The 24,904-nt window shown below is 42.2% G+C and overlaps 3 protein-coding genes and 1 pseudogene across 4 annotated transcripts; 1 reads left to right on the plus strand and 3 right to left on the minus strand.

The window, feature by feature from the left end:
* The first annotated feature begins 3,892 nt into the window (after positions 1 to 3,892).
* On the plus strand, positions 3,893 to 5,496 carry LOC121758029 (chitinase-like protein 2). Its single transcript, XM_042153467.1, has 3 exons — positions 3,893 to 4,344; positions 4,659 to 4,818; positions 4,900 to 5,496. The coding sequence occupies exons 1-3, from the start codon at positions 3,966 to 3,968 to the stop codon at positions 5,309 to 5,311; spliced, it is 951 nt and encodes a 316-aa protein (XP_042009401.1). The 5' UTR covers positions 3,893 to 3,965; the 3' UTR covers positions 5,312 to 5,496.
* A 211-nt stretch (positions 5,497 to 5,707) lies between these two features.
* On the minus strand, positions 5,708 to 6,487 carry LOC121758030. Its single transcript, XM_042153468.1, has 2 exons — positions 6,032 to 6,487; positions 5,708 to 5,881 (listed from the first exon to the last, which is right to left on the minus strand). Exons 1-2 carry the CDS (start codon positions 6,453 to 6,455, stop codon positions 5,823 to 5,825), a joined length of 483 nt encoding a protein of 160 aa, XP_042009402.1. The 5' UTR covers positions 6,456 to 6,487; the 3' UTR covers positions 5,708 to 5,822.
* Positions 6,488 to 9,467: 2,980 nt separating this feature from the next.
* On the minus strand, positions 9,468 to 14,252 carry LOC121759471 (PTI1-like tyrosine-protein kinase 3). Of its 2 annotated transcripts, XM_042155057.1 has the most exons (9): positions 13,878 to 14,252; positions 13,685 to 13,718; positions 12,625 to 12,799; positions 11,591 to 11,844; positions 11,353 to 11,479; positions 11,008 to 11,281; positions 10,288 to 10,420; positions 10,087 to 10,170; positions 9,468 to 9,995 (listed from the first exon to the last, which is right to left on the minus strand). In XM_042155057.1, exons 2-9 carry the CDS (start codon positions 13,703 to 13,705, stop codon positions 9,876 to 9,878), a joined length of 1,188 nt encoding a protein of 395 aa, XP_042010991.1. In that variant the 5' UTR covers positions 13,706 to 13,718; positions 13,878 to 14,252; the 3' UTR covers positions 9,468 to 9,875. The 2 variants fall into 2 exon arrangements, with proteins under 2 accessions (XP_042010991.1, XP_042010993.1); XM_042155059.1 differs by lacking the exon at positions 13,685 to 13,718 and having other exon boundaries at positions 13,878 to 14,249.
* A 4,240-nt stretch (positions 14,253 to 18,492) lies between these two features.
* LOC121757741 lies at positions 18,493 to 23,217 on the minus strand (annotated as a pseudogene).
* Positions 23,218 to 24,904: the final 1,687 nt, after the last annotated feature.

Raw genomic sequence — 24,904 nt, forward strand, 5'->3', positions numbered from 1 at the left:
AACTTCATTTCATTTGCACCACTTGTATTAACAAGTTTCTCTCTCTATCTAAAAGTACCTTTCTTTTGAATCAACAATGGTGCACCACGACAACGATTCCCCGCCTCGAGCGAGTCACCGACGCCCCATTTCCCATCGGCGGGAGTATGCCGATGTTCGCTGCGATGCCTCAAATGCCGGGGATGACGCCCCAGTCTCAAATGCCACCGGGAATGATGCCCGGGTACTACAACATGTACCCGCAGTGGTATGAGATGATGCCCCAGATGCCCGGGGCGAGGCCGGGGACGATGCCCCAGATGCATGGGTCGCCTGTAGCTGCAGGGGGGAGTAGACATGGGGTCCCCCAATCGCCGGTGGACAACGTCTATCGGCCCTTTATGGATTTACTGTCGACGGACAACCCGGCGAGCTCTCCTCTCGAGACTCAGTTCGCTGGCGTCGACACATTCTCGTTTGAGGAGTTGGGGCTTTCTCCGGTCCGGGATACTCCCGCCAGCGCACCACCGGCGACGGGGAGGGCAGGGAGGACCGGGCGAATGAGGGGCAGGGGACGGGGCGTCCCGGTGTACAGAGGTGAGGTGGGGGAGGGATCCAGCGGGAACAAGAGGACCGTCTAGAGCATGGACGAGTGCTTCGCGCTGGCGAAGGCGTGGATCAGTGTAGTGGAGGATCCATACGTCGGGGCGAACCAGCACATCGACCGGATGTGGTGACGCATTAGCCAAAGCTACCTCTAGTTCAAACCGCAAGGGGGGAAGGCGCACAACGCGGAGCAATGCCGGAAACAGTGGGAACGGTTGAAAAGACAGCTTAGCCGATTTGCCGACATTTAGGCCATCCGTAATGCCGCCTAGCGCACCGCCTAGCCGAGCGCCGGTGCTAGGCGGTTCGCTAGGCGGTCCATTGCAACCGCCCAACGGATTTCGGAATTAAAAACCGCCGAGCGCTCGGCGGTTTCACGGCGCTAGGCGGTGCGCTGGGCGATCCGCTAGGCGCTATTGCAGCGCCCGGATCGCCTAGCGCACCGCCGAGCGGAATTTTTTATATTTTTATTTTTTTATTTTCGAAACACTATATATACGCGGTTTGCACGTCATTTTCATTCGCACCACTTGTTTTAACGAGTACTCTCTCTATCTTAATTTCTGTACAAGATCAACACCAAGAAATGAGTAACGCCGGTGGTAGTAGTGGTGGGGATGCTGAGGAGTACGATCGTATAATGAACGAAGCGTTAGAGGCCTATACGAACCGTGAGATTGATCGATGGATGCAGAGGGCCTTGTAGCCGGCGGTACCTCGACCTCGCCCAGTGGTCCACCGCCGAGAAGTGATTGATCGTGATCACGTAGCTGCACATCAGCGCATATACGAAGACTACTTCGCACAGGAGCCGCGGTTCAATGCCAACCATTTCAGGAGCCGTTTGAGGATGAGCAGAGCCCTATTTATGCGTATTGTTAACGCTTTGGAGCATCGATATCTGTATTTCCGCTTCAGGCACGATGCGGTTGGAAGACCCGGCCACACACCTATTCAAAAGTGCACTGCGGCAATCCGGCAGTTGGCCTACGGTGGCTCGGCAGACATGTGGGACGAGTACCTCCACATCGGTGAGACGACTGCCCTTGAATGTATGAAGTATTTTTGTCTGAGCGTGATTGAAATATTCAGTGATCAGTACCTTCGAAGCCCTACCCCCGAAGACTGCCATGATCTTTTGCGGATGCACGGGGAACAACATGGGTTCCCGGGGATGTTAGGCAGCATAGATTGTATGCATTGGGAGTGGAAGAACTGTCCCGCTTCCTGGAAGGGGTTCTACACGACCGGCTACAAGTGAAAGAATCCCACGATGATCCTCGAGGCCGTAGCTGATTACCGGCTGTGGATTTGGCATGCGTATTTTGGGATAGCCGGTTCGAACAACGACCTCAATGTCCTCAACTCGTTGCCACTTTTCAACGAGCAGTGCCAGGGTGTCGGTCCGACCATCAGTTTTGTCGCCAACGGCAACCGGCATGATATGGGCTACTACTTGGCGGATGGGATATACCCTAGGTGGCCCGTCTTTGTGAAGACGATCCGATGCGCATCAGATGAGAGGAAGGCCTACTTTGCGGCACGACAGGAGTCGGCGTGCAAGGACGTGGAGCGCGCATTTGGTGTGCTCCAGTCTCGATGGGCGACAGTTAGGGGTCCAACGCGTTTGTGGCATGTCGACTGCATTGCTGATATAATGTACGTATGTATTATCATGCACAACATGATTGTCGAAGATGAAGGTGTACAACTGACTAGTTGGACCAACGACGATAATGAAGCCGGTCCAAGCCACGACGTGGCCGCCCCCAACGTACGGAGTGGGGTACCTCACGATGAAGCCGGCCGCCTCCAAGCACATGCCGACATACAGAGGCTCATATTCGACTCCAAAAGGATTTAATTGAAGAGTTATGGGCGCGGAGGACTGCACGACGTTAAATTATGTAATTTTTTTAATTAATGTACTTTTTTTTAATTAATGTACTTTTTTTTAATTATATAATTTATTTTAATTAATGTACTTTTTAAATTTATAATAATATTATTGAATTTTCTCGTATCTGTGTCGTAAATTTAATTCCGTATTTTGTGTGATTGTTAATTATTTGTTTTATATAATTTTGAGTGATGTGGCTAAGCTATGGCTGGGCTATTTGGTTGTTTTGATGATGTGGCAGGAGGATTTTTAGTGTTGATGATGTGGCAGGAGGAGCTTGTGGCTAGGCTATGGCTGGGCTATTGCTGGACTATTCCTATTGTGGATGGCCTTACACAAACAACCTCCGCTCGGCAACCAGCGGCATGTCTGCCGAGGATGTGAAGCTGCTGGCTCATCAGCAGTTCCCCGAGGCTGAGAAGGGCTTCGGGGAATTCAAGTATTGGCCGGTGTTTCTTGTGGTGGTGCAGTCTTCGCCCAAGTTCACTGCGGGTGTTGAATCTGGCTGGCCGAAGCGGACGAAGATCAGCACCTCCGGAGAGTACAAATGCAGTGCTGGTTCCGCGGAACTCCCCCTCGCCGAGGCAGAGTTCCCTACACCCACATCGTCTGCCCGCCACCGTCACCCGGTTGGGCAAAAGTCCGCTGCGCGGATGTCGAGGGGAAGCACCAGCGGATCCGCCGAGGCTTAATAGGCAGCACCCCCCAAAACGATCCCGAGAACCCCTTATTAGCCCGCATCGCCGCACATTTACGTGCTGTTGAATGGCTCCAAGTGACAGACCCCCATTACAAGCGGAAGCTTAAGCCCCTTCTCGACAGTATGCGCCGCGATTTGGGGTTCGACGGGATGTCGGACGATGATGGCGAGGGGGACGGCGGCGCCGACGGCGAGACGACTGGCGACGAGGAATCCGAGGAGTGAGAAGCCGGTTTTTATTTTTATAATAATGTACTTTTTGTTAGTAATTATGTATTTTTTTAATGAAGTATGACTTTTTTAAAATAAAGTGGTTGCATTTTCTCCGTATTCGCGTCGAAATTTTAATTCCGTAAATTGTTTAATTCCGGAAATTGTCTAATTTGTGAATTTGTGAATTTTTTTAATGTGGGGATTCCGGAGGGAATTCCGCTACTGTGCAGTCGGAATTCTGTATGACGTGGCAGGAGGTGTTTTTGGGAATTCCGCGGGAATTTCGCTCGAGTGCTGATGCTCTAATTATAACATGATTAACTGTCCAGAAATTTAAACGAAAAATTTTGGAAAAAAATAAAGAAAATATTGAAAAAAGTAATGAGATGAGTGATCGCCTTCGGCTCAACCTTGCTTGCAAAGAAATTGATTCTCCAGAGCAGAGATGGCAGTTGGAGCTTCACTTTCTCTCCCTATTTTTCTCTTCTCTCTCATTCTATTAAACACCCACACCTCACACCTACTTTTTCACATTTCTCAAATCTCTCTCTTTACTCCACAACAACAATGGCGGGTATCGCGATCACAATCCTAGCTCTAACGGCAGCGGCAGGTTTTTGGGCGGCAGAGGCGGAATCGTCGAAGCAGATAATCGAGAAAACAGTCAAGGGGCAGAAGTTGTGCGATCAAGGGTGGGAGTGTAAAGGCCTTTCCAAATACTGCTGCAATCAAACCATCTCCGATTTCTTCCAGACCTATCAGTTCGAGGATCTCTTCGCCAAGAGGAATTCCCCCGTCGCTCACGCCGTCGGATTTTGGGACTACAAGTCCTTCATCACCTCCGCCGCCCTCTACCAGCCGCACGGCTTCGGCACTACCGGCGGCTCTGAGACGCAGGCCAAGGAGGTCGCCGCTTTCCTCGGCCACGTCGGCGCCAAAACTTCATGTAAGCTGCATTTCCCTAATTCTCTTTTCAATTTATTGAATTGATGCTCACATCTCATCTGCCTAATCCGATTTCGATCGTAAAATTGATTTTGTGCCTGGATCTACCTGCAATTAAATCAAATGTGTATAAATTGAATTTGCGCGGGATGAATGTTTGAACTTTGAAGTTATACATATTTAATTCATTTGATTCTAGAAGTAATGAATTCGAATTAGGCATAGCATCTGCAATAATCGATCTATCATCTAATAAACTTGTGACATTGATGTTATAAAGGTATTGATTGATACTAGAGAAATACAATAATGCAGGTGGTTATGGGGTAGCCACCGGAGGACCGGAGGCGTGGGGGCTGTGCTACAACAAGGAGATGAGTCCCGACAAAGACTACTGCGACGACTACTTCAAATACGACTACCCCTGCTCCCCGGGTGCCCAATACTATGGCCGTGGCGCCTTACCTCTCTACTGGTAGAATTTGTTCACTCTTCACTATCTCAGCGCTTATACATATATGTCATCAAACAGCTTCTGAATTCTGTGTTGTATCAGGAACTACAACTATGGGGCAGCCGGTGAAGCCCTCAAGCAAGACTTGCTCAACCATCCCGAATACATTGAGCAGAACGCCACTCTTGCCTTCCAAGCCGCTATCTGGAGGTGGATGACCCCTCCCAAGAAGGGCCTTCCCTCTGCTCATGATGCCTTTGTGGGGACATGGAAGCCCACCAAGAACGACACTTTGGCCAAACGCATCCCCGGCTTTGGAACCACCATGAATGTTCTCTATGGGGATAGTGTTTGTGGGCAGGGTGATGTTGATCAGATGAACACCATCATCTCTCACTACCAGCACTACCTCGACCTAATGGGCATTGGCCGGGAGAAGGCCGGGCCTCACGAGCTGCTCACATGCGCTGAGCAGGAACCCTTCACCGTCGCCTCTAAATCATCGTCTTCTTGAACAGTATACATTTGATGGAATAAGAGGGGTGCATGAGGCCCCCTAGCTGTGGTTGTGTGATTGTGCAGATTTTGTCAAAGTTGAGCTGTTTTATACTATGTAGTTAGCAGCTATGAAAGGAAGAATTGTAATGTACACCATGTGCTCTGTGAATTCTTTTCTCAAAGATGATTCATGTTAAGCCACATCACATCTCACCTTGATACAAAGTATGCAACCAGCTTTGATGAATTGTTTTATTATTGGATTAGGGAATGGCAATATGTGAGTTGGTGTTGCTCCTTTCTAGTCTCTATTTTTAAAGATTTTAAATGGTGAATTCTTGGCATCTTTTTACAACCCTAAAAAATGCAGAATGATAACATTGAAACTCAAGCGCTATTTGAGTGAAACTAATTGAAAACTTGCAATGTGGAACAGAAATGTATTACTTGCATATAGGCCAACAGTAGTCATAATGGTCTAAATTTGAAAACAATGATAACATGCAATTTCAAAGAAGCTAAAAAATTCAATGCACAGAGATCTTGAGAGGGCTTCTTCTTTTCCAGATTGCAGTAGCACCACCATCTGCACAATTGTACAAAAATTTTGATTCAAAATCACAAATAATCATACCAGTAATGCAAGACAATGATAAACTCAATATATAAACAAATTAACCAAAAACAAAGAAAAAGAAAGAAAGAAAGCAAGTGTTAATGATGATGATGGTGATACCGTTGGTGAAGATGGGGCGAGGAGAGAAGGCGAGGAGCTGGTCGTACTCGGCGGCGACGGAGGCGGGGAGGGCGTGGTAAATCTGGGACCACTTGATAGAGTGAGGGTGGTGGAGATTGAGAGAGAGCATCTCCGCCCTGGAATAGGAATAGGAATAGGAATAGGAATAGGAATAGGAAGAGGCTTTCTTGATTTTCCAATCCTTGCGAGGGCGAGTAGTTTTCTTGGATTGTTGAGAGAAGATGGAGGTGTCGATGAGGGCAGTGTCGTCGACCACCTCGATGTTGAGGAATCGCATTCCTCCTTCAGTTGATTCAGGCTTCTTGGGGGAGATGAGCAATGCCGCCGCGATGGAGCTTCCCACGCCGCACTGACGGTTGCTGCTCGCGAAACGGGACGATTTCGCACTCGCCATCACACGCATTTACAGAATTGAATTGAATTGAATTGAAATGGAATGATACGAATTGCAGAGGGCAGTGAATGCCGTCTTTCACTTATTTATAGTAAATTTCATCACTCCTTTTTTTTTCTTTTTTTTTTCCTTTTTTTCTTTTTTCACACATTCTTCTCTGTTCCATTTCTCCCCACACTTAATTTCTTCTTTCTCAATTTAAATTCAACTTCATTTTTGAAAATCTTAAATGCTTCAATATGTGTAAAAGAAAATACATTATGCATATTGCAATCATCTATAAACATAATGAGATACTTATTACGTACTACGTATACTTTACACAAATTTTAAATCACATACGTATATATACATTAGGTCTAGAGGTTTTGTGTTGTGCTCTGCTCTATCGAGTGAAAATGTCAGCTTAGTCATTTTGGTTTCAACACATATTTCATTCATGTGAGTTAAATGCACTCACTTTAATTTATAGCATTTAGATCAACATGTCTCAGTTCACAATGCCATAAATTAAACATTACAACAATCATGATGATGAACTATCTCTCTTATAATTTTTTTTCTTTCATGACGCTTTACATTCAACATAAAAATCACATTCACTAGGTGACCTTCACCTTGGAACTTTTTCACATGTGGTCGATACAACTTTTCTAAACTCATAATCTAGTGAAAACTTATGATTTACTAGAAGTTATTTTGGATGTCTAGAACGGTAGCACACCCTTAAGGGTGAGACTATTTTTTTATGATAAAAAGAAACACATTACCCAACCACATGGGAAGAGATTTGATCTCCTATATGTAGTTTTTTTTAACCTCCAAGAGACTTGTAAGTAATAAAACTCTCTATCAGAACACATGACATGTAACAACTGTATCAACAAACTATTCATTTGGATTGTTGGTGTGATTCTCTTCACCCTCGTGGTCTTTGACAACACATTTTAACAATATGCACAATGTTACCTTCAACTATACATACATAATTATATTAAAATCTGGGTGCATTGTTATATTCAATAACACATTCGTCTCAATTACTAATATCAAATATACCTTGATCTTGATTATCCAATAACAAATGAGAAACACAACCCTTAAAAAAATAGAATAATTTATAGTCCAAAGACCTTGCAAGTAGGCATGCACAAACCGACCCGGCCCGGCGGTTAACCGCCGGTTCGGGCCCGCCGGTTCATGAACCGGCGGGTTGAACCGGCAGAAGGGTTGAAGGGTCGGAAGGGCCGGTTCAGGTTCGGCAATATATTGAACCTGAACCGGCGGTTCGGCGGTTCGAACCGCCGGTTCAAAGGGTTAAATAGTGTTTCGTAGGTTAGGGGTTCGTAGGGTTCGCGTAGGGGTTTAGTATAGTCGTTGGAACCGGCGGTTCGCGGGGTAAACCGCCGGTTTGTCGAGGTAAACCGCCGGTTCGGGAGCCGGTTTCTGACGGTTCCGACAACTTTTCAGAGGCTAGGCCGTAGGGTCAGTGTGTAGGCCTGCAAAACCGGTCAGAAACCGCCGGTTTTTCGGTCAGAAACCGGCGGTTTTCTGACGGAAACCGTGGACAACCCGCCGGTTTAGGGTTGAACCGCCATATGTTTTTGTATATGCAAAAACAATTACATAATTGTATTTGTATATACTCTAGTCGATGAAGTATATTTCTCTATACGGCTAAATGAGGGAAACTTTTGACAATTCTACTATATTTGTTGATTGTTAGACGAAACTCAACATTTAAAGTTGAATTGCTAAAGGTGTCCTTAATTTAGTTATGTAGAAAGATCTTCTTCGCCGGTTAAGAGTATATATATAATACACTTATACGTTTAAGAACTTCAACATCGTTTCTTGTCATTTGTAATTAGTTCTTCACTAGTAGTCTCATTTGTATTTAAATTTTGTTTAAGACTTCAAGACCGCCATATGTTTTCAATTTGTAATTGTTGTAACTTGTAACGTGTAATTTGTAAACATGCAATTTCAATAAAATTGCAACTTTATCCGTATTTTTTTCAATTTTATTTACTCACATTTCATAAAAAAACAAACTTGAAAAGTGTAAGGTAAGTTGATTAAAATTGAAAAGTTGAAAAATGCAAAAAAAAAAAAAAAAAAATAGTCGAACCGTCGAACCGGCCCGGAACCGGCGGTTCAAGCCGAAAACCGGCGGTTTTGAACCGCCCCGTAACCCGCCGGTTTTTTGAACCGGAACCGGAACCGCCGGGAGCTAGGCGGGCCGGTTCAGGTTCATACATTCCCCGACCCTTGAACCGCCGGTTCATGACCCTGAACCGGCGGTTTTCGACCCTTGTGCATGCCTACTTGCAAGTATCCATTGCTTCATTCTAGCCTTGCTGCCTTGGTGTTCACGTTCCCTTTAATTTTGGTTGATATAATTCTATCTCAGAAGATTACAATAATTTATACTTAAAAATTGTTAGAAATATGGGAAAATTTCGAGCCATGAATGGTAATTTTAGATCAAGTGAGAGATTGTATGATTTTGGTTATACTATTTAATACTCCTACTTCTAATGTTTTGCTTTGTAGCATGCTTGAAAATTCCAACAGAACGTGACATATTTTTCCGTGCGTGATTTGGGATTTTCTTTTAGTTGTAAATATGTTAATTTGGACGTTTCTAACTAATACTTATATGTACTAATAATTTAAAAATTGTACTACTAAAACATAAGAAACTAAAATGAAGAAATTAATTGAAAACTTGAGCCACCAAAAGTGAAATAAGCAGAGAATCTCATTTTGACACAGTGGAACATAATAAGTGAGAAACAAAAGTTCTGCCCAAGTCAAATTAAAATCAAATATACCCAAGAAGGAAAAAATCGAAAAAACAAAGAAATCCATCTTGGTCATAAATACATATATCAATCTTTCCAAGCATGACAAGGCCTCAATGAATTTTTTTATAGATATTTTTCCATTTCTATTTTAACACACGTTTCCATATCTATTTAATTTCTATAGATGTGTAGGTAGGGAGGTGGGAAGAACTCATTACAACTATTTCTAATCATTAAAGCTTGAAATACATAAAAGAAGGTGCTTCACTTTGAAAGGAAGATTTGAATGAAGCAAACCGAATCACCCTCCTTTAAAGAAATACTCACAAATAGACTCAAAAGTTAGAAGCTTCTGCGTTTCCAACCAAAGACAAGACAGACGGGCACTACCACATTCACAATCAATCCAAACAATTTCAAAAGATATAATGGAAATATGGGTGTTCCAAGTTTATAGCGTAATTCTTTTGCCTTACAATCCCATAACCCAGTGATATATCACTACCACCAAAAGAAATCGAATCACGATAGTAACCCAAATACGTCTCAAACCCAGAGCAAAAAACGCTGAGGCTGCACCTCATGTATGTCATAATCGAACCAAACAATGATGCAACTCTCAAGTCTCAGGAGCAGGGACAGTCGACTTCAGAAGAGGCTGCAGAGCCTTCACAACAATGCTCATATTCGGGCGGAACTCTGCTTCGTACTGAACACACAATGCTGCAACAGCTGCCAACTGGAGGACAAAAAATATCTCAGCATACATAGCTTACTTCTTGGTTTCAGTTTACACACACACACACACACACACATAGAGAGAGAGAGACCTTGGCTACCCCTTTTGGTGGATAGTCCTTGAGTTTTGGGTCAACACATTGTTTTACTTTGTCCTCACTCAATCTTGGTGTGGCCTGAAAGAAAAATATGGATATTTCATGATTCATCAGGAAATGCACACTACAAGGGGAATCCTAAAAACAAATACAAAAATCAGAAATTTACGAGAATACACATAGTAAAAGTCTCACCCAAGTAACAAGACTCTGCTGTCCACGAGGCATGGTATGATCAACAGGCTTCCTTCCAGTCAGAAGCTCAAGCAGAACAACCCCAAAGCTATAAACATCGCTTTTCTGTGTCAGCTGTCCGGTCATTGCATACCTGTAGTCAGAAAGAAAATTCAAGTGAATATCATCAAAGTTATTCAAAATCAATACACTGCCAACTAACAAAGAATAAGTTACTGAATCCTACTAAAGCAAAACAATGAAAATATCAATAATCAACCAAACCAATTTGTAGAGGTTATTTAGAGAGCCAACATTAAAAATCAATACATGCAAAACATGTCCTTCGTCCTAGCCTATAAAACATGGAGGCCCTAATGCACAAAAATGCTTTTAAGCCCCCACAGTTCTGTAACCAATTTCAATACTCCAAACTCTGTCCCAAGTCATAAGAAATCATTCACCAAATTCAGCAAAATTGGCATCCCACACAATCTTAAAAATTGTGGCACAACCAGAGATTTAGATTGCATGATAAATATTTTCTTCTCTTGTGCATTCTAGACAGTAAAACTTGTGTTTTAGTAAATTGACTCAGTATCATGAATTTATTTTGCTACCTATCAGGAACCAAGATCAATCAAAACCTTGCCATGAATCAGGAGTCAATATTAATCAATCTTCTACATAAACATCCATAAAGAAGAGGGATTGTCGAATGGAGAAAGATATGATCATTACTCTGGAGCATGATAACCAAAGGTTCCCAGAACTCGAGTTGAATGAAGCCGGGCAGCCATATCAGGAGCTTGATTTGAAAGGTTAAAGTCAGCAACCTTTGCCTTGTAGTCTTCAAAAAGAAGTACATTGCTGGATCTGATATCTCTATGAATAACTGATGGCTGAACCTTCTCATGCAAATACTCCAAACCCCTGGCCGCATCAACAGCAATTCTAACCCGTTGCATCCAGTCAAGTGTAGGACCAGGTTGTGCCCCTTGCACTCCTTTCCTTCCTGTATCAAAAAGGATTTAGTTCCTATAGCTAGTAAGTGAAAGAATTAATCAAGAGCAAGCTATCACATACCATGGAGAATGTCGTGAAGAGATCCCATGGTGGCAAATTCATAAGCTAAGACACGGATATTGCCATCAACACAGTAGCCAAGCAATTCAACAAGATTATCATGCTTCAATCTTGATACCATCGAAACCTAAGCCGAAATCAATCATGTCCAGACTGATCAATATCCATAATGGAAAAATAAAATTGCATATTTCAGGGAACCATAAAGCTCCGTGTCAAACTAACAAATGTAGTATACCTGAGTCAAGAACTCGGCATTTGAATCTGGCTCAGAAGAGACATCAAGCTTCTTGACAGCAACCTCTTTCCCATCGTTCAATTGTGCGAAGTAAACTCTCCCATATGATCCTTCACCAATAAGTGACTTTGATCCAAAATTGTCTGTTTTCTCCTTCAGTTCCTCGAGGGAGAGAGAAGGTACCTCAATAGGAGGTACTGCCTTCTGAACTTCAGGTTTCACCGGAGCAGATACCTTTGAGCCTCTTTGATACCCTAGTTGTTTACACAAATACAGATGAGGGGCAGAAAGAAGATGATGAAACTATGCAATGAATCTCAATGGAGAATCATGGAGCCAAAGACAACTCTGATACATTTAGATTTTATTTAATTGTGGGCAGAAAGCAGATGTCATAAAGTTCAACAGCAGAGAAGGAATATTACATTAGGAGACAAAATTAACAGAGTTATCCATCTTAATGTTTCCAACTTAAACTGTTGCTTTCACCCAATGGTAGAATTGTGATTCTGCCAGAGCTATTTTCTGCTGATCGGTTGAACAACATGGGCTCACATCATAAAAACCGAGACCAACATACTAAAAATGAACTTGCCAAAGGATGGGAGATCAACAACAACAAAGAAAAATGACAAGATTTACAAACTTCAGAGAATACTCTTAGAACTAGTTAATAGGTCTCCACTTTTATCGAGCTGAACTTTAAGACAAATGTGCTCGTACACACTTAAGAAGTCTGATATAATCTCCATAGTAACTGCTAGGACATTTAGTTTTTGAAGGAAGGATGTGCAATATTTGCTGTAACTAAAGCATGCGGAGAGAAGTATTTACCAATTTAACAGAACTAGAAATCAAAACTACTCTCTCTTTATTAAGTTGAGAAAAGCATAAAGTAGAACATGCAAGTAGGTGGATTTTTATCCTTTTATATAACCTTCATGCTTAATCTGTTTCTAGTATCAACAGAAAATAATGAAAAATATTCCATAATAATAGCAGATAACCTTAATTCTGTAATAAAAAAAACATACCATCACCATTATCCCTCGGACTCTTGAGGTGCTCATTTTCGTCAGGTTGATAGGACTCCTCTACTTGACAGGTGCAGCACAACCACCTACGCATCCTTGTTCTCTTACTCAAATAAAGATTATCTTCAGCAGCACTCTTATTCTCCAAGCGTACAAAGTGACCGGGAGGAGGTGCCTGCGCCTAACATCGTCAGTCAACTTGAAAGTATAGCATATGATGTGCAAATAGACACACAGTCTGACTACATTATGCATATCATATTATCAAAAAACTTCTTCCATTGGACTACATATTGCTTAAATTAGAAATTAAGGCCATCACCAACTTATGATAAGTATTCCAACTTCCAAGCACACAAAAAACTTTGCAGAGAGCAATCTTATACTAGTGTTTATATGACAAAAGAGCTGCTATTTAGCAAAAGAAAGCTGCCATTAACTTATAGACATGTCCCAGAAATTCATATTGATAAGTGATAACTATGTACAGACATATATAAATTAATATCATATGGTACATCAAAGTTTCATTTCTCTCTCACATTAATTTAACAGGAATGCATTCTTGTATCTAGGAACTTGCCAAAATACACAAGCCAAAGCCACAGACGGTAGGTAATTCTTCCCAATTCTATGCATTGATACAGAAATCAAGATTTTGTCATGTCACAGCACATTCTGTTTCCCCTAACGGAACGAGACATATATCTAACAAAGACAGTGATGATTATAGATGTATGACAGAGGCGTTACATTCCAAGGTAAACAATCACCATCACAACACAGCACCCTAAATTCCCAAAGAATACCCAAAAAAAAGACCACGCAAAAGTAGGTAGTTGAAAAGCATGAGACAAATATCCGATGCCAGGTATTTTAGGTAGAAGACCAACATGATCAGAGATTCAAAGACAAGGCAGCGACAGGAAAGTTATTTATAAGAAACAGATGTCGCCCACATCCCAAGACGTCAGAAAATCAATCCGAGACAAAACCCAACAACACAGAGCCTTTTTTAATTCATCAAACCATGAATCAAGACTCCAATAGACGGCCTTACCAGACCACGCGGATTGTCCATCGCCGTTGCAACACTATGACAGTTCAACGGGAAGCGATGAACCAAGAAAGAGAAGAAGGCGAAAATGAGACCTCAAAAACGGGGGAGAGGCGGAAGCAATGATACATATAAATACGATTCAAACCGGAAATTGAAGAAAATGAAAGGCATTAAAGAGAGAGAAAAAACCAACCGAAATTCATGGGGCGCTTTTAAATTGGAATTGTACTAGTATTTCCTGACTGCCCCTCACCTTTAATTCTCTGAATAGATTAATACCCAAGCTGAATTAGGTTTAAATTGGATTTAAAAATAAAGTGGATCGGAAGAAAGAAATTGGTGGTGGGAAGACAGGTGAGCGGACAGCCAAGCCAAGCAAAGCAAATGAACAAACGAATCAATGAAGTGTGTGTATATCACTGCGTGTGTGTGTGAGAGAAAGAGAGATTCTGAGCTGAGAGAGGGCGGTGGCGTGGCGTGGATTGGATTGGAGAAAAAGGCACTTGATTTGTTGGTTTCGTGTGTCATTCGCTACCAATCAAACACAGATCTTTTCCTCCTTCTAAACTGAATTTCATATATTCTCAATCATTTTGTTATTTGGGGGAAAATACCTGACAATTGTACTTTTGTTACATTATTATAAAAAGAGCAATAAGATAAAACTACGATGATTCAGCAAACCAGGTTGAACGAATCTATACGATCAAATTTTATACAATAAAAAATTAGTTTATTTAAAAAAAATAAGTTTATATATGTATTTAATTAAAATATATGAATGCATATATAGTACATAGAAAGTGCATAATATTGTGATCATATATTTGTGATTTGTGTATAATTTTTTTATTTTTTGGAACCATAAATGTAATAGTGCATACTTTAATTCAAATTTTAAAAATAATAGAAAGGGAATTCAAATATAAAAATAAAAAATGAGGTTAAAGGCTAATAAGTCTTTTTAACTTGTCCACTTACTATATTTCTTATTTTAATATATAATTAATACATCAAATTATTAATATAACCTTATTTTGGTTGTTTAAAATTTGATTGTTTATCGGCCAAAATTGAATATACAATCATTTTATTTTTTAATTGTTCTAAACTTCTAAGCCAAGTGAACGTTATTATTGTTCTTTTAAAAGGCGCCTATGTTTTCCGAATTTACATTTTGCTACATATGTCTCAAACTATTTGACACCGTTTCTCTTAAAAGTACTGCACATGTTTTAAAAAATTAATTAATAGAGAAAGAATAAAATAGAAGAAAGAAAGAGAAATAAAAGAAAGAATAAAGTGTTTATAAAAAAATAAAGTAGAACAAGTAGCTTTGGATGGTTCAAAATGACATGTGGTAGAAGTACTTGGAACATAAGAGAGTATATTTGTTTTTTAGGCTATGAATTTGAAATAACAAAATTGAGTAATATTGGGGATAGCGAAAAAGTTTTCATCCATCGTGCTAATTTTACTCTAATCTCATTTTGTTTCTATTAAATCCAATAACTCATCTTCTTCGAATATTTGAAGAGTAAAAGCATAACAAAATGATACAGATAACTCATCCTCCAAATCAGAGCCCTACCCCATTTGTTGCGGCGGTTGAATCGGGGTTCGCCGACGGCATTATTTTGAGTCGTATGGCTTCCCTTTTCACCCAGCCATACGCGACATCTACTGGAGGGGTTGGGCTCTCCTTGAGGATATCTCTCCTCGTCCCTTCGAATTGGGGGTTCAACCCCGCCAAGAACTCGTACAATCTCCTCTGATTTATGATATTTCGGTACTCACCGACTCCTTTGTCGCAGCAGGTGATGGTCTTCGTCTGACACCGATCGATTTCGATCCATACTCCATGTAGGGTTCTCCAGTACGTCTCCAGGTCCATGTCGCCTTGGATGATTCGGCTGGCCTTGTCCTCCAGGTCGTATATCATATATGAGTCCGACGTACTCTGGTACGTCACGGCTAGGCTATCCCAGATTGCCTTCGCACTCTGGTGATGTGCGAAGTCTCCGACGATCTCAATCTCCATGTTGTCTACGATCCAGGAGAAGACCACTAAATCGGTCTCCTCCCACTCCAGATATTCTTTATCGGTTGGTTTTGGGGGCTCCGGCACTCCGGTGATGCGTCGTAGTGCCCTTCTACTCCCGATGGCTACTCGCATCAATCGAGCCCATAGGGGATAGTTTCTTCCGTTCAGCTTGAATGCCACTGCAACATTCTTGCTTGCTTTGAGTCTTATGTTGCCGGTTTTGACATCGTCTCCTTCTGCCATTTTCAGGTACTCGCCGGTTGTCCGCCTTCTGGTCGGGACAGGTATCGGGCGATGATGAATCTATATTCTGAGCCTTCGTTTATTATGCTCTGGTACTAATCCATGGGTTCTATCTTAAAACCAATTGGTGATAAGAGAAGGGGCCCATGAGACTTATATACTAGTTTCAGTTTTTTTGACACCGATATGGGACAGTTATATGTTATATTTTTAGTTTCAATTGCCAACAGTATGAATTTAGATAATATAGTAGGGAATGTTTTGTTGCATCAATTATTTCCACCTTTGAAAGGTACAGCAGATACAATTAAAACTCTTACTAAATCATAGTAGTAGTAGTATAATAGCATTACTTACTATACTATAGTAGAGAGTTTATTACTTTACACTTTCTGGAAGCACACCAGAAACATACATCACCCCCTCAACTTCAAGGCCGCTGTTACGATCCCCCTATATCTTAGGATTCCCCAAATATTTAGTTATCTTTTTATTATTCCCCATATTTTTTGATTCATAGTATATTTTCATATCTTGTTTTCTTGTTCCCTAAGCTAGTATTCTAGTATTATAAATAGGGCTAGGTTATTATCTTTTTATTCATTGAATGAAGAAATAATTTGCCCACATTACTTGTGCAATACTCCTTATCAAACCTTGAAGACTGCCGACGGAGGAAGTTCTCCGCGCCAGCCACGAATTGAGCCCAACGTTCGGGGCGCCGGATTGGTGTGTTGCGAGTGTAATCGCAGGATTTCTTCGTTAAGAGAACTGTGCTCTTAACAACTGGTTCTTTCATTGAGAGCTCAACCATGGCCGATCAGCCCCGACGCTTCACGGCGAGTGGCTACCTCGGTGACGGATGGCAGCGGATACGACGAGACGACCCGGAGTCAAGCAGCGCGCTGCGCAATGGATCGGGGGCGCTCATACCTACTTTGTCAGCGCTGGACAAAATTATGGCAAGATTTGATCAATTGGAATTTAAATTGGATGCGAGGGATAGAAGGGTTGATAGGTTGAAGGCCACACGCCTTCCCAAACCGGATCAACCCTATTTTTCGGACGACGGGGACGTCGATGGGTATCGTTCCCAGGGAGACATCTGGCAGACCGACGAGGACGGCCCCCCAGTTTTCAATCACGGCAGGCGTGTCCGTTGTGGGGATGTCCGCCGGCGTAGGGGCACGGGTCGTGATTTAAACAGGCGAGAGGCAAGGCTCGCACAGCCTGGCTCTGGCACGATTCCATATCGCGCGCACACTGCTTCGTGGCCTCGCACGAGCTGGGATAGACCAGCAGCTCGCGTCACAACGGAGTTTGATAGGGGTTTTCGGGGGTACCGACAGCCTACATCGTGGGACCCCCCCCCCATCAACCGAGCTTCCAGCCCTACGACCCACCACGGTCATGGCAGCCCTCTTGTTGGGAACCACCGCCTCACCATGCATCGCAAGGATACTCGGATTATGATCAGCCACCACAGTGTCTGCCTAGTCGTTGGGATACACCCAGGCGACAAACCGATCACTTCCGGCAGCAGCCCACGCCCGAGCACACAACCTTGGCGCCCTGAAATCATGGGGTTTGAAGAAAAGATGGTGGATGAAGAATTTTGCTATGAAATCAAATTGATTCCCGGCTGTCATTCTTCAAGCCTGGATCAAGAATCAGATGCTCATCAGGAAAAAAATGATTCCTCGAACTGGATGGGTAGTTTTCTTGAAGAGGCTGATGATTCAAAATCATCTCTAGTAGATGATAATAATCATGATAAGGCTACTTTTGATGATGATGAGTTCACAAAGATGGAATGCCATTCTGTGAAGATGAGTGATGATTCGGACTTGCTTTGGGATGTGGTGGGAGTGACTGATTCATCTTCATCACCATCATGTGTTGATAATTGTTCACAGCATAAGTGTTTGGACTCTGATGATGATTATGAAGATGATAGAGTAGATGGTGATGAGAGGCGTTCCTACAACCTCACTGCTGCGGAGTTCCAGCTGGTAAGAGTCCTTGTACAGCGATTCATGGAGGACAAGCAGTTTGGGGGGCGTAGGAATGATGCCGGCGTCAGGAGCCGGTGCATGATCCGGAGCCTCCTCCAAGTCCCAGCCATCGAGGATGATTTTGTGAAGACGAAGGCGAGAGACGAAAGGGACGGCGTAGAAATGTTGGTGGGAGTCATAAGTGAAATGATGGTGATCTTGTTCCTAATCGCATTCGATCCAGGAGGTGACGTTTCAATGCTTTTGCTATCGTCGACTGTGCCTGTGGTTCCATGGTTTCCACCTTGAGGACAAGGTGGATTTTAACCGTGGGGGAGTTGTTACGATCCCCCTATATATTAGGATTCCCCAAATATTTAGTTATCTTTTTATTATTCCCCATATCTTTTGATTCATAGTATATTTTCATATCTTGTTTTCTTGTTCCCTAAGCTAGTATTCTAGTATTATAAATAGAGCTAGGTTGTTATCTTTTTATTCATGGAATGAAGAATTATTTTGCCCACATTACTTGTGCAATACTCCTTATCAAACCTTGAAGACTGCCGACGGAGGAAGTTCTCCGCGCCAGCCACGAATTGAGCCGCCGACCCCAACGTTCGGGGCGCCGGATTGGTGTGTTGCGAGTGTAATTGCAGGATTTCTTCGTTATGAGAATTGTGGTCTTAACAGCCGCAGCCCGCCTCCGGTGGCCAGCTGCAGCTTCCACGCGTTGACTGATGAAACACGAAAGAAAGAAACTAAAACCAGCCACCGGAGAGGAAATGCCTCAGAGTTGGTTGGTAATCTCCGACTTAGTAGGAGCCTGGAAGCGGAGCATCTTGTTGAGTGCTCCGATGTAGGCACAAACACTAGAGACGACAATATCCATTTCTGCTCCCGTTCCACTGATGTCAACAAACGTCAAACTGCAGTTTCTAGTTTTGCTTACTTGTTGCAGTCTGCTTATACGACCTACCTGAAAGAAACCCCGTTAGATGCAGCAGCATCGTCTCTGCGAATTAAAACCCTCGTCGTTGCTGTAGCGCCAATGCCTTCCGCAACTGCATTCATGGCAGTGGCGGAGGGAGAGGGGACAATGGGGGTACGAGTGTACCCCCAATTTTTTTTTATAATAATATTATATATTTAAATATAAATTCGTAGAGAGAGAGGATGATTTGAGTTTTTAAGAGGAAAAATCGTGGCAAGTAGCGATAATTGAGGTGTGGAATAATGGGTATGACATAAGCTGTCACCGTCGGAAGCCCCACAATTTACATTATTTTTTTAAGATTCAAACATACAAACAAAAATACAGCTTCAAATATTCAATCATTTCTTATCTTTAGTCTACACTTTCCAATTCAGAAGTTTCCGTTGGAAGTTTTAGAATTATTAAAAACGTTTCTTGGAAATTTCCTTTAGTCAAGTAAGGTTAGCGGTGACTTTTTTCAAAAGTAGATGTGTTAATGTGTTACTCCATAAATCATAACCGAAATATTAAAATTGGTCGCAAAATTTATAAATTTAAGCTTTGTAGTCAGTATTGATGAAAATAATTTTTTTCAAACATTGATTTGATGGACCTTGAGTGCCAATTTGATATATTCATTGGGAGATATGAGAAGTGATGAAGACTTTCAGAATTTGCGAGATATTAGTTCTCTTTTGGTGAAGCTTGTTGAAACAAAAAGATATGTGGTTTATTCGCGTGTGGTTTTGCTTATCAAGTTGATTTTGATTCTTCCGGTTGTCACTGCAAGTGTAGAGAGAGTGTTTTCTGGAATGACGTTTGTGAAGAATAAGTTGAGAAATAGAATGGGTGATCAACCTTTGAACGATTGTTTGGTCACTTTCATTGAGAAAGATGTGTTTCTACAAGTATCCGACGATGATATAGTGAATCGTTTTGAAGAAATGAAGACTCGTCGAAAAATAAATTAGATATAATGTAGTTTATTTTTGTATTTTGAAATGTATGACTGTAAAATTTGTATATTTCAAAATATATTGATTTTAGTATTAGTTTTTATTTTTGATATGTTATATAATGATTTATCATATGACTCGCACCCCCGAATATAAATTCCTGGATCCGCCACTGATTCATGGAGTACTCCACCAACACTACAGGAACCTGTCATGTTAATGGAATATGGCAATTAATTTTTTTATATCTGCATATGAGTTAGATATGTGAAGCAACAATTTCAGACCTTAACAATGAGATCAACCGCCTTATATGCTGCATCAACTGGCCCGGTCCCAACTGAGCAAGCCGTGTGCTCGTCACCACTCACGTTAGCGAGTTTAATGGTTGCAGTTGAAAGGCTAAGGGTGCCACATGTGACCTGTATACGAGGAAGACTCAGGCCAGCGCTACATAAATATGGCCAATCGTTACCTTGATGTTTGCAAATAGCATACCTGTACGTCTACGAGTTTCCAAACAACCTGCGGTTGGAATATTTCATCTGAAACTAAAGCAATGAGGTCATCATCTGTGATACCCTGCGTACATCAAGAATATCAAAAAATGTCAGAACATACGAATTTATCAAGAGATAAATTCATACATCACCTTTTTGTTTCGTGCTACTGTTTTGAAGCGTGTGAAAAGACCATCAAGTTCATTGCCATCAATATCATATCCAAGCTGCAACCACATTCATCAAAGAAAAGTTGATACATTATCGGAGACAAATCACTATAACTTCCAAATAGGTTGCACTTTCAATTACCTCCAACATTTTTGTTTAGAGAATGTTAAACAAACACATAAAGTTCTTCCATGCATAGAATGATCTACAGTTTGTTCCATGAAGGCAAAGGAAGTTGCATGATGTTTGGAAATCTCAAGCCAAAAAGTAGATTATATAGAAAAGAAGCAACTTTGCGCATTTATCATAGACAAAAAATGAATTTGAAAAAGTTATGAAGTTGCATGATGTCCTTTATAAAACTTTGATAAAGATTAAATGAGTTCAGAACTAACTCAAATGGCCACATAATTCGCATATCATAATCTCAGGTTACTACTCAAATGACTGATGAAAACTTTGATATAGATAATAATACAATATGTTTATAACTAGGATGGATAATATACAGCTGCAAACTAGGACTGGCAAGCACATAGTTCTCATACTGTTTATACTAACCATGGATGCAACTAGTTGGATCTTTTTATGCATGTAAGGGGGCGTTCCTACATGTGTATAACAAAGTGAAAAACAAAGAGGAGTATGTTATTACCCTGTATTCTTCCCATGCCAATGAAAGAAAACCAAGTTCCCAGACATAGATTGTTTTCAAACACCAACCTGATGGATGCCACTTTGATGGGCAAATGCATTAGCTCCAACAATTGCTTTGTGTGGCTGGATGCGCAGCCCACTGTATTCCTCAACCTATAATTCCAATATTAAAAGTGTAATAGAAAAGGGAAAAATTGTTCAATAAACTAAAAGGTAGTATGATTATACCATCTTACTAGCCATAATAAGGTGTTGTGTGTTGATCCCTGTATAAAGACCATCGAATAATTGATCTCCGCGTGATTTCAAGGCCATCACAACCTCCAGGGAAGTGAATATTTTGGTTAGTTTTAAGAAGACAATGATAAATGCATCCACAGGGGACAGGAATCACGAGGCAAAAAGGCCTAAATGCTTCTCCATTCCTCTCTCAACTTTTATTTGTTCTTTAATCATTCAAAAACCAGTCAAATTCATGGCATCACTATCTTACAGAAGTTCCACAAATGCATCTCATTCAGTGTTCATAGGGAGAAAAACCTCGCATATTCGATGTGCAAAAAAGCAGAGTATCACACCCCACATTATTTCAGGCTTATTTGGTTATTACATCACATATACGGAGTAACAATCTAACCAACTGCTTCATGCTTGTTTGTGATAGAATGTTGGTCCTATTACGCGCATGAGAACATGTGAAGTAATTCAGGTCAGGAGGAAGGAAATTGTGATATAGCATTATTATTGTGGATATGTATTAAATAACCATACAAGAAGGGCATGAATGCCACCGGAAGGGTTTGTTGCAGGATTCGGTTATGGCTGTTGGGTGATGATTTCATCACGTGTAGAATGGCGTTACTTTGGAGCTGATCTAACAGCAGTTATACATTCCATTCTTATGCATACATGCTGCTATATACTACATAACATACCAATGAGATCATTACGGAAAGTGAGCAGCTAAAAGAGAAAATTGAGAGATATATTTGATCTTGTAGTAATTCATATTTAAATTGTACACCTTTGATCATCAGAAACAAAAATAATCTTCCTTTTCCGTGGACGTAGATTGAAAGATCAAAGAACGAAAAATACTTGTGTTCTTGCGTTACATGTTGGATTCCATGTATTGCTACAATTATGCTTAGTCATTTGTTTCAAAAGAATCTCATTAAGTATGTGAGCGACTCACCAAAATGGAAGGTGGGAGAAAATGCTAACCTCCTCTAACGAGGCATTTTCAGCTCTTTCACCAATGCCGTTAATGGTCACCTCTACTTGCCTTGCACCAGCGTGTGCCCCCTGTAGTCAGTCAGATATGCTCACAAGAAGAACTCGAGCAGATTAATCACTGCTAAGGTATTAGCAGTAGAAAGTCCAAGATCATTCTGACAGTGTGTTGAGATTATCACATTTTCAACTCCAGGAGTGTTGGATTTTATATCAGCAATCAGTTGACCAAATTTAGTGGGCAGTGTATAGCCAACTGTATCAGGAATATTAATAGTTGTTGCTCCTGCTCTTATAGCTTCTCCTAAAATCGTGTAAAGGAACTCTCTGTCTGATCTGTGAGAGAAGGATAGAGAGGCAGGAGAGGTGAAAGATTCAAACCAGAAAATTCAAAACACACAAAAAATATGATATTTCGGAACGATTTTTTTCCACTTCACGAGATAATAGTGAAATTGGCGGGTATACCTTCCGGCGTCCTCTGGGCTAAATTCGACGTTGTGACAGCCCAAGCTCCGCATAAGCCACCATAGACCTAGCCTTATCAAGGACCTGCTGCGGCGTCATCTTCAGCTTGTACTTCATGTTTTTTTCACTCGTAGCCATGAACGTGTGGATCCGCGGCTTCTTCGCGACCCTGACGGCCTCCCAAGCCCTCTCGATGTCCCTCTGGTTGCACCTCGCGAGGCCGCAGATGACGGGGACGTGATCGGCGCCGGCGCTCCCGATCTCGGCGGCGATCATCCTCCACCACTCCATGGGCCACCACTCCGAGTTCTCGTGGGTCACGGCCACGTTGGTCACGGCGGATTCTTTGCCCGGCCACCACTCCGTGGGCCACCACTCTGAGCGGTCCCAAACGCACTCGTTGGTCACGGTGAGTTCGTTGCCCGGCCACCACTCCGAGCCGTTTGGGCTCTCAATGAAAGCACCAATTGATACAGACCAAACAAGAGAACTCATCCTAAAAGACTAGCTTGTTAGGAGAGAGAGTTCATTTAGTCTATATACCCCTATGATTTTAATTATAAAAATTTTTTAAGTAGAATAAAAATTATTGGACTATAATAATTATAAAAAATGCATAATTTAATAAAAATTAAAAACAAATATTCGTTGTATTATAGAGAAGGGAAAATTATACAGCGAAAATTATCGACATCACATATCACGCGTCACCCCTTCCCCTACCATTCCCGACCTCTTCAACCAAATCAGCCTGTAGTGTTGTTGTGATGTTTTCCTCCTCATATCGGTGAACCGTTGGATCAAGTATGCATTAGTACGTGGTACACCCAACTGCAGTGAGGCGGTGGCAATACCGTGACTCGTACTAGCACCCTCTTCCGGTGCCCAGCGCTCTGCAGCAAATCCTTCGTCATTTATTATCATATTGTGCAATATGATACATGCATACATGATGGAGGCGACATCAATTTCGTGCCAAACTCGTACCGGACACTGTAGAATGGCCCATCGCTATTGGAGGACACCAAAAGCTCGCTTAACATCCTTCCTACACCCTCTTGTTTTGCCGCGAAATAGGATTGCTTCGGCCCAACTGGTTGTTTGATCGTCTTGACAAACACGGGCCAATGAGGGTATATCCCATCGGCCAAATAGTATGCCTTGTTGTACTGCGTGCCGTTGGCCACGAATCTGACCGTCGGACCCTCGCCTCGGCACTCGTCGTTGAAGAGATGAGACGACTGTAGAACGTTGATGTCGTTGTTCAACCCTGCGACACCAAAATACGCATGCCAGATTCGCAAACGGTAGTCAGCAACGGCTTCCAGAATCATCATGGGGTGTCTCCCTTTGAATCCAGATGTGAACTGCCCCTTCCAAGCCACCGGGCAGTTCCTCCACTCCCAGTGTATGCAATCAATGCTTCCCATCATCCTTGGAAGATGATGCACAGTCCCGTGCATATCTATCAATCTCTTGCATTCATCGGCATTTGACTTCCGTAGATACTCCGGACTGAAGATAGCCTGGATGCCATTACAAAACTGTATCAGCGCCTGTACGGAAGTTGATTCTGTAGGTATTCGTCGAACATATCAGCGGGACCGGCATAGGCAAGCTGCCTAATTGCGGCGATACACTTCTGATATGTTGACAATCCGATTCTGCCGCTAGCATCACGTCGCAGTGTGAAGCACCTGAACCGCTGCGCCATTGACGTCGCTATATGGATGAAGAGCCGTTGCGACATTCTGAATCTGCGACGGAAAATCTCTGGCGGATAATGAGGGTTATCGCCAAAGTAGTCTTCCATCAGCCGCTGGTAGGCCCGACATGGTCACGGCGGATTGTCCGCCGATGATGGATCGGACGAGGGACCGCCGCCGCCTCCTCCTCGTCAGCTTCACGTTGCACCTCTTCAACCAGTTCATTGAACTCCATATCGATCAATTGTTGAAACTCATCGTTGGAACTCATT

The sequence above is a fragment of the Salvia splendens genome, chromosome 12 (assembly GCF_004379255.2).
Source record: "Salvia splendens isolate huo1 chromosome 12, SspV2, whole genome shotgun sequence".
Classification (NCBI taxonomy): Eukaryota; Viridiplantae; Streptophyta; class Magnoliopsida; order Lamiales; family Lamiaceae; genus Salvia; species Salvia splendens.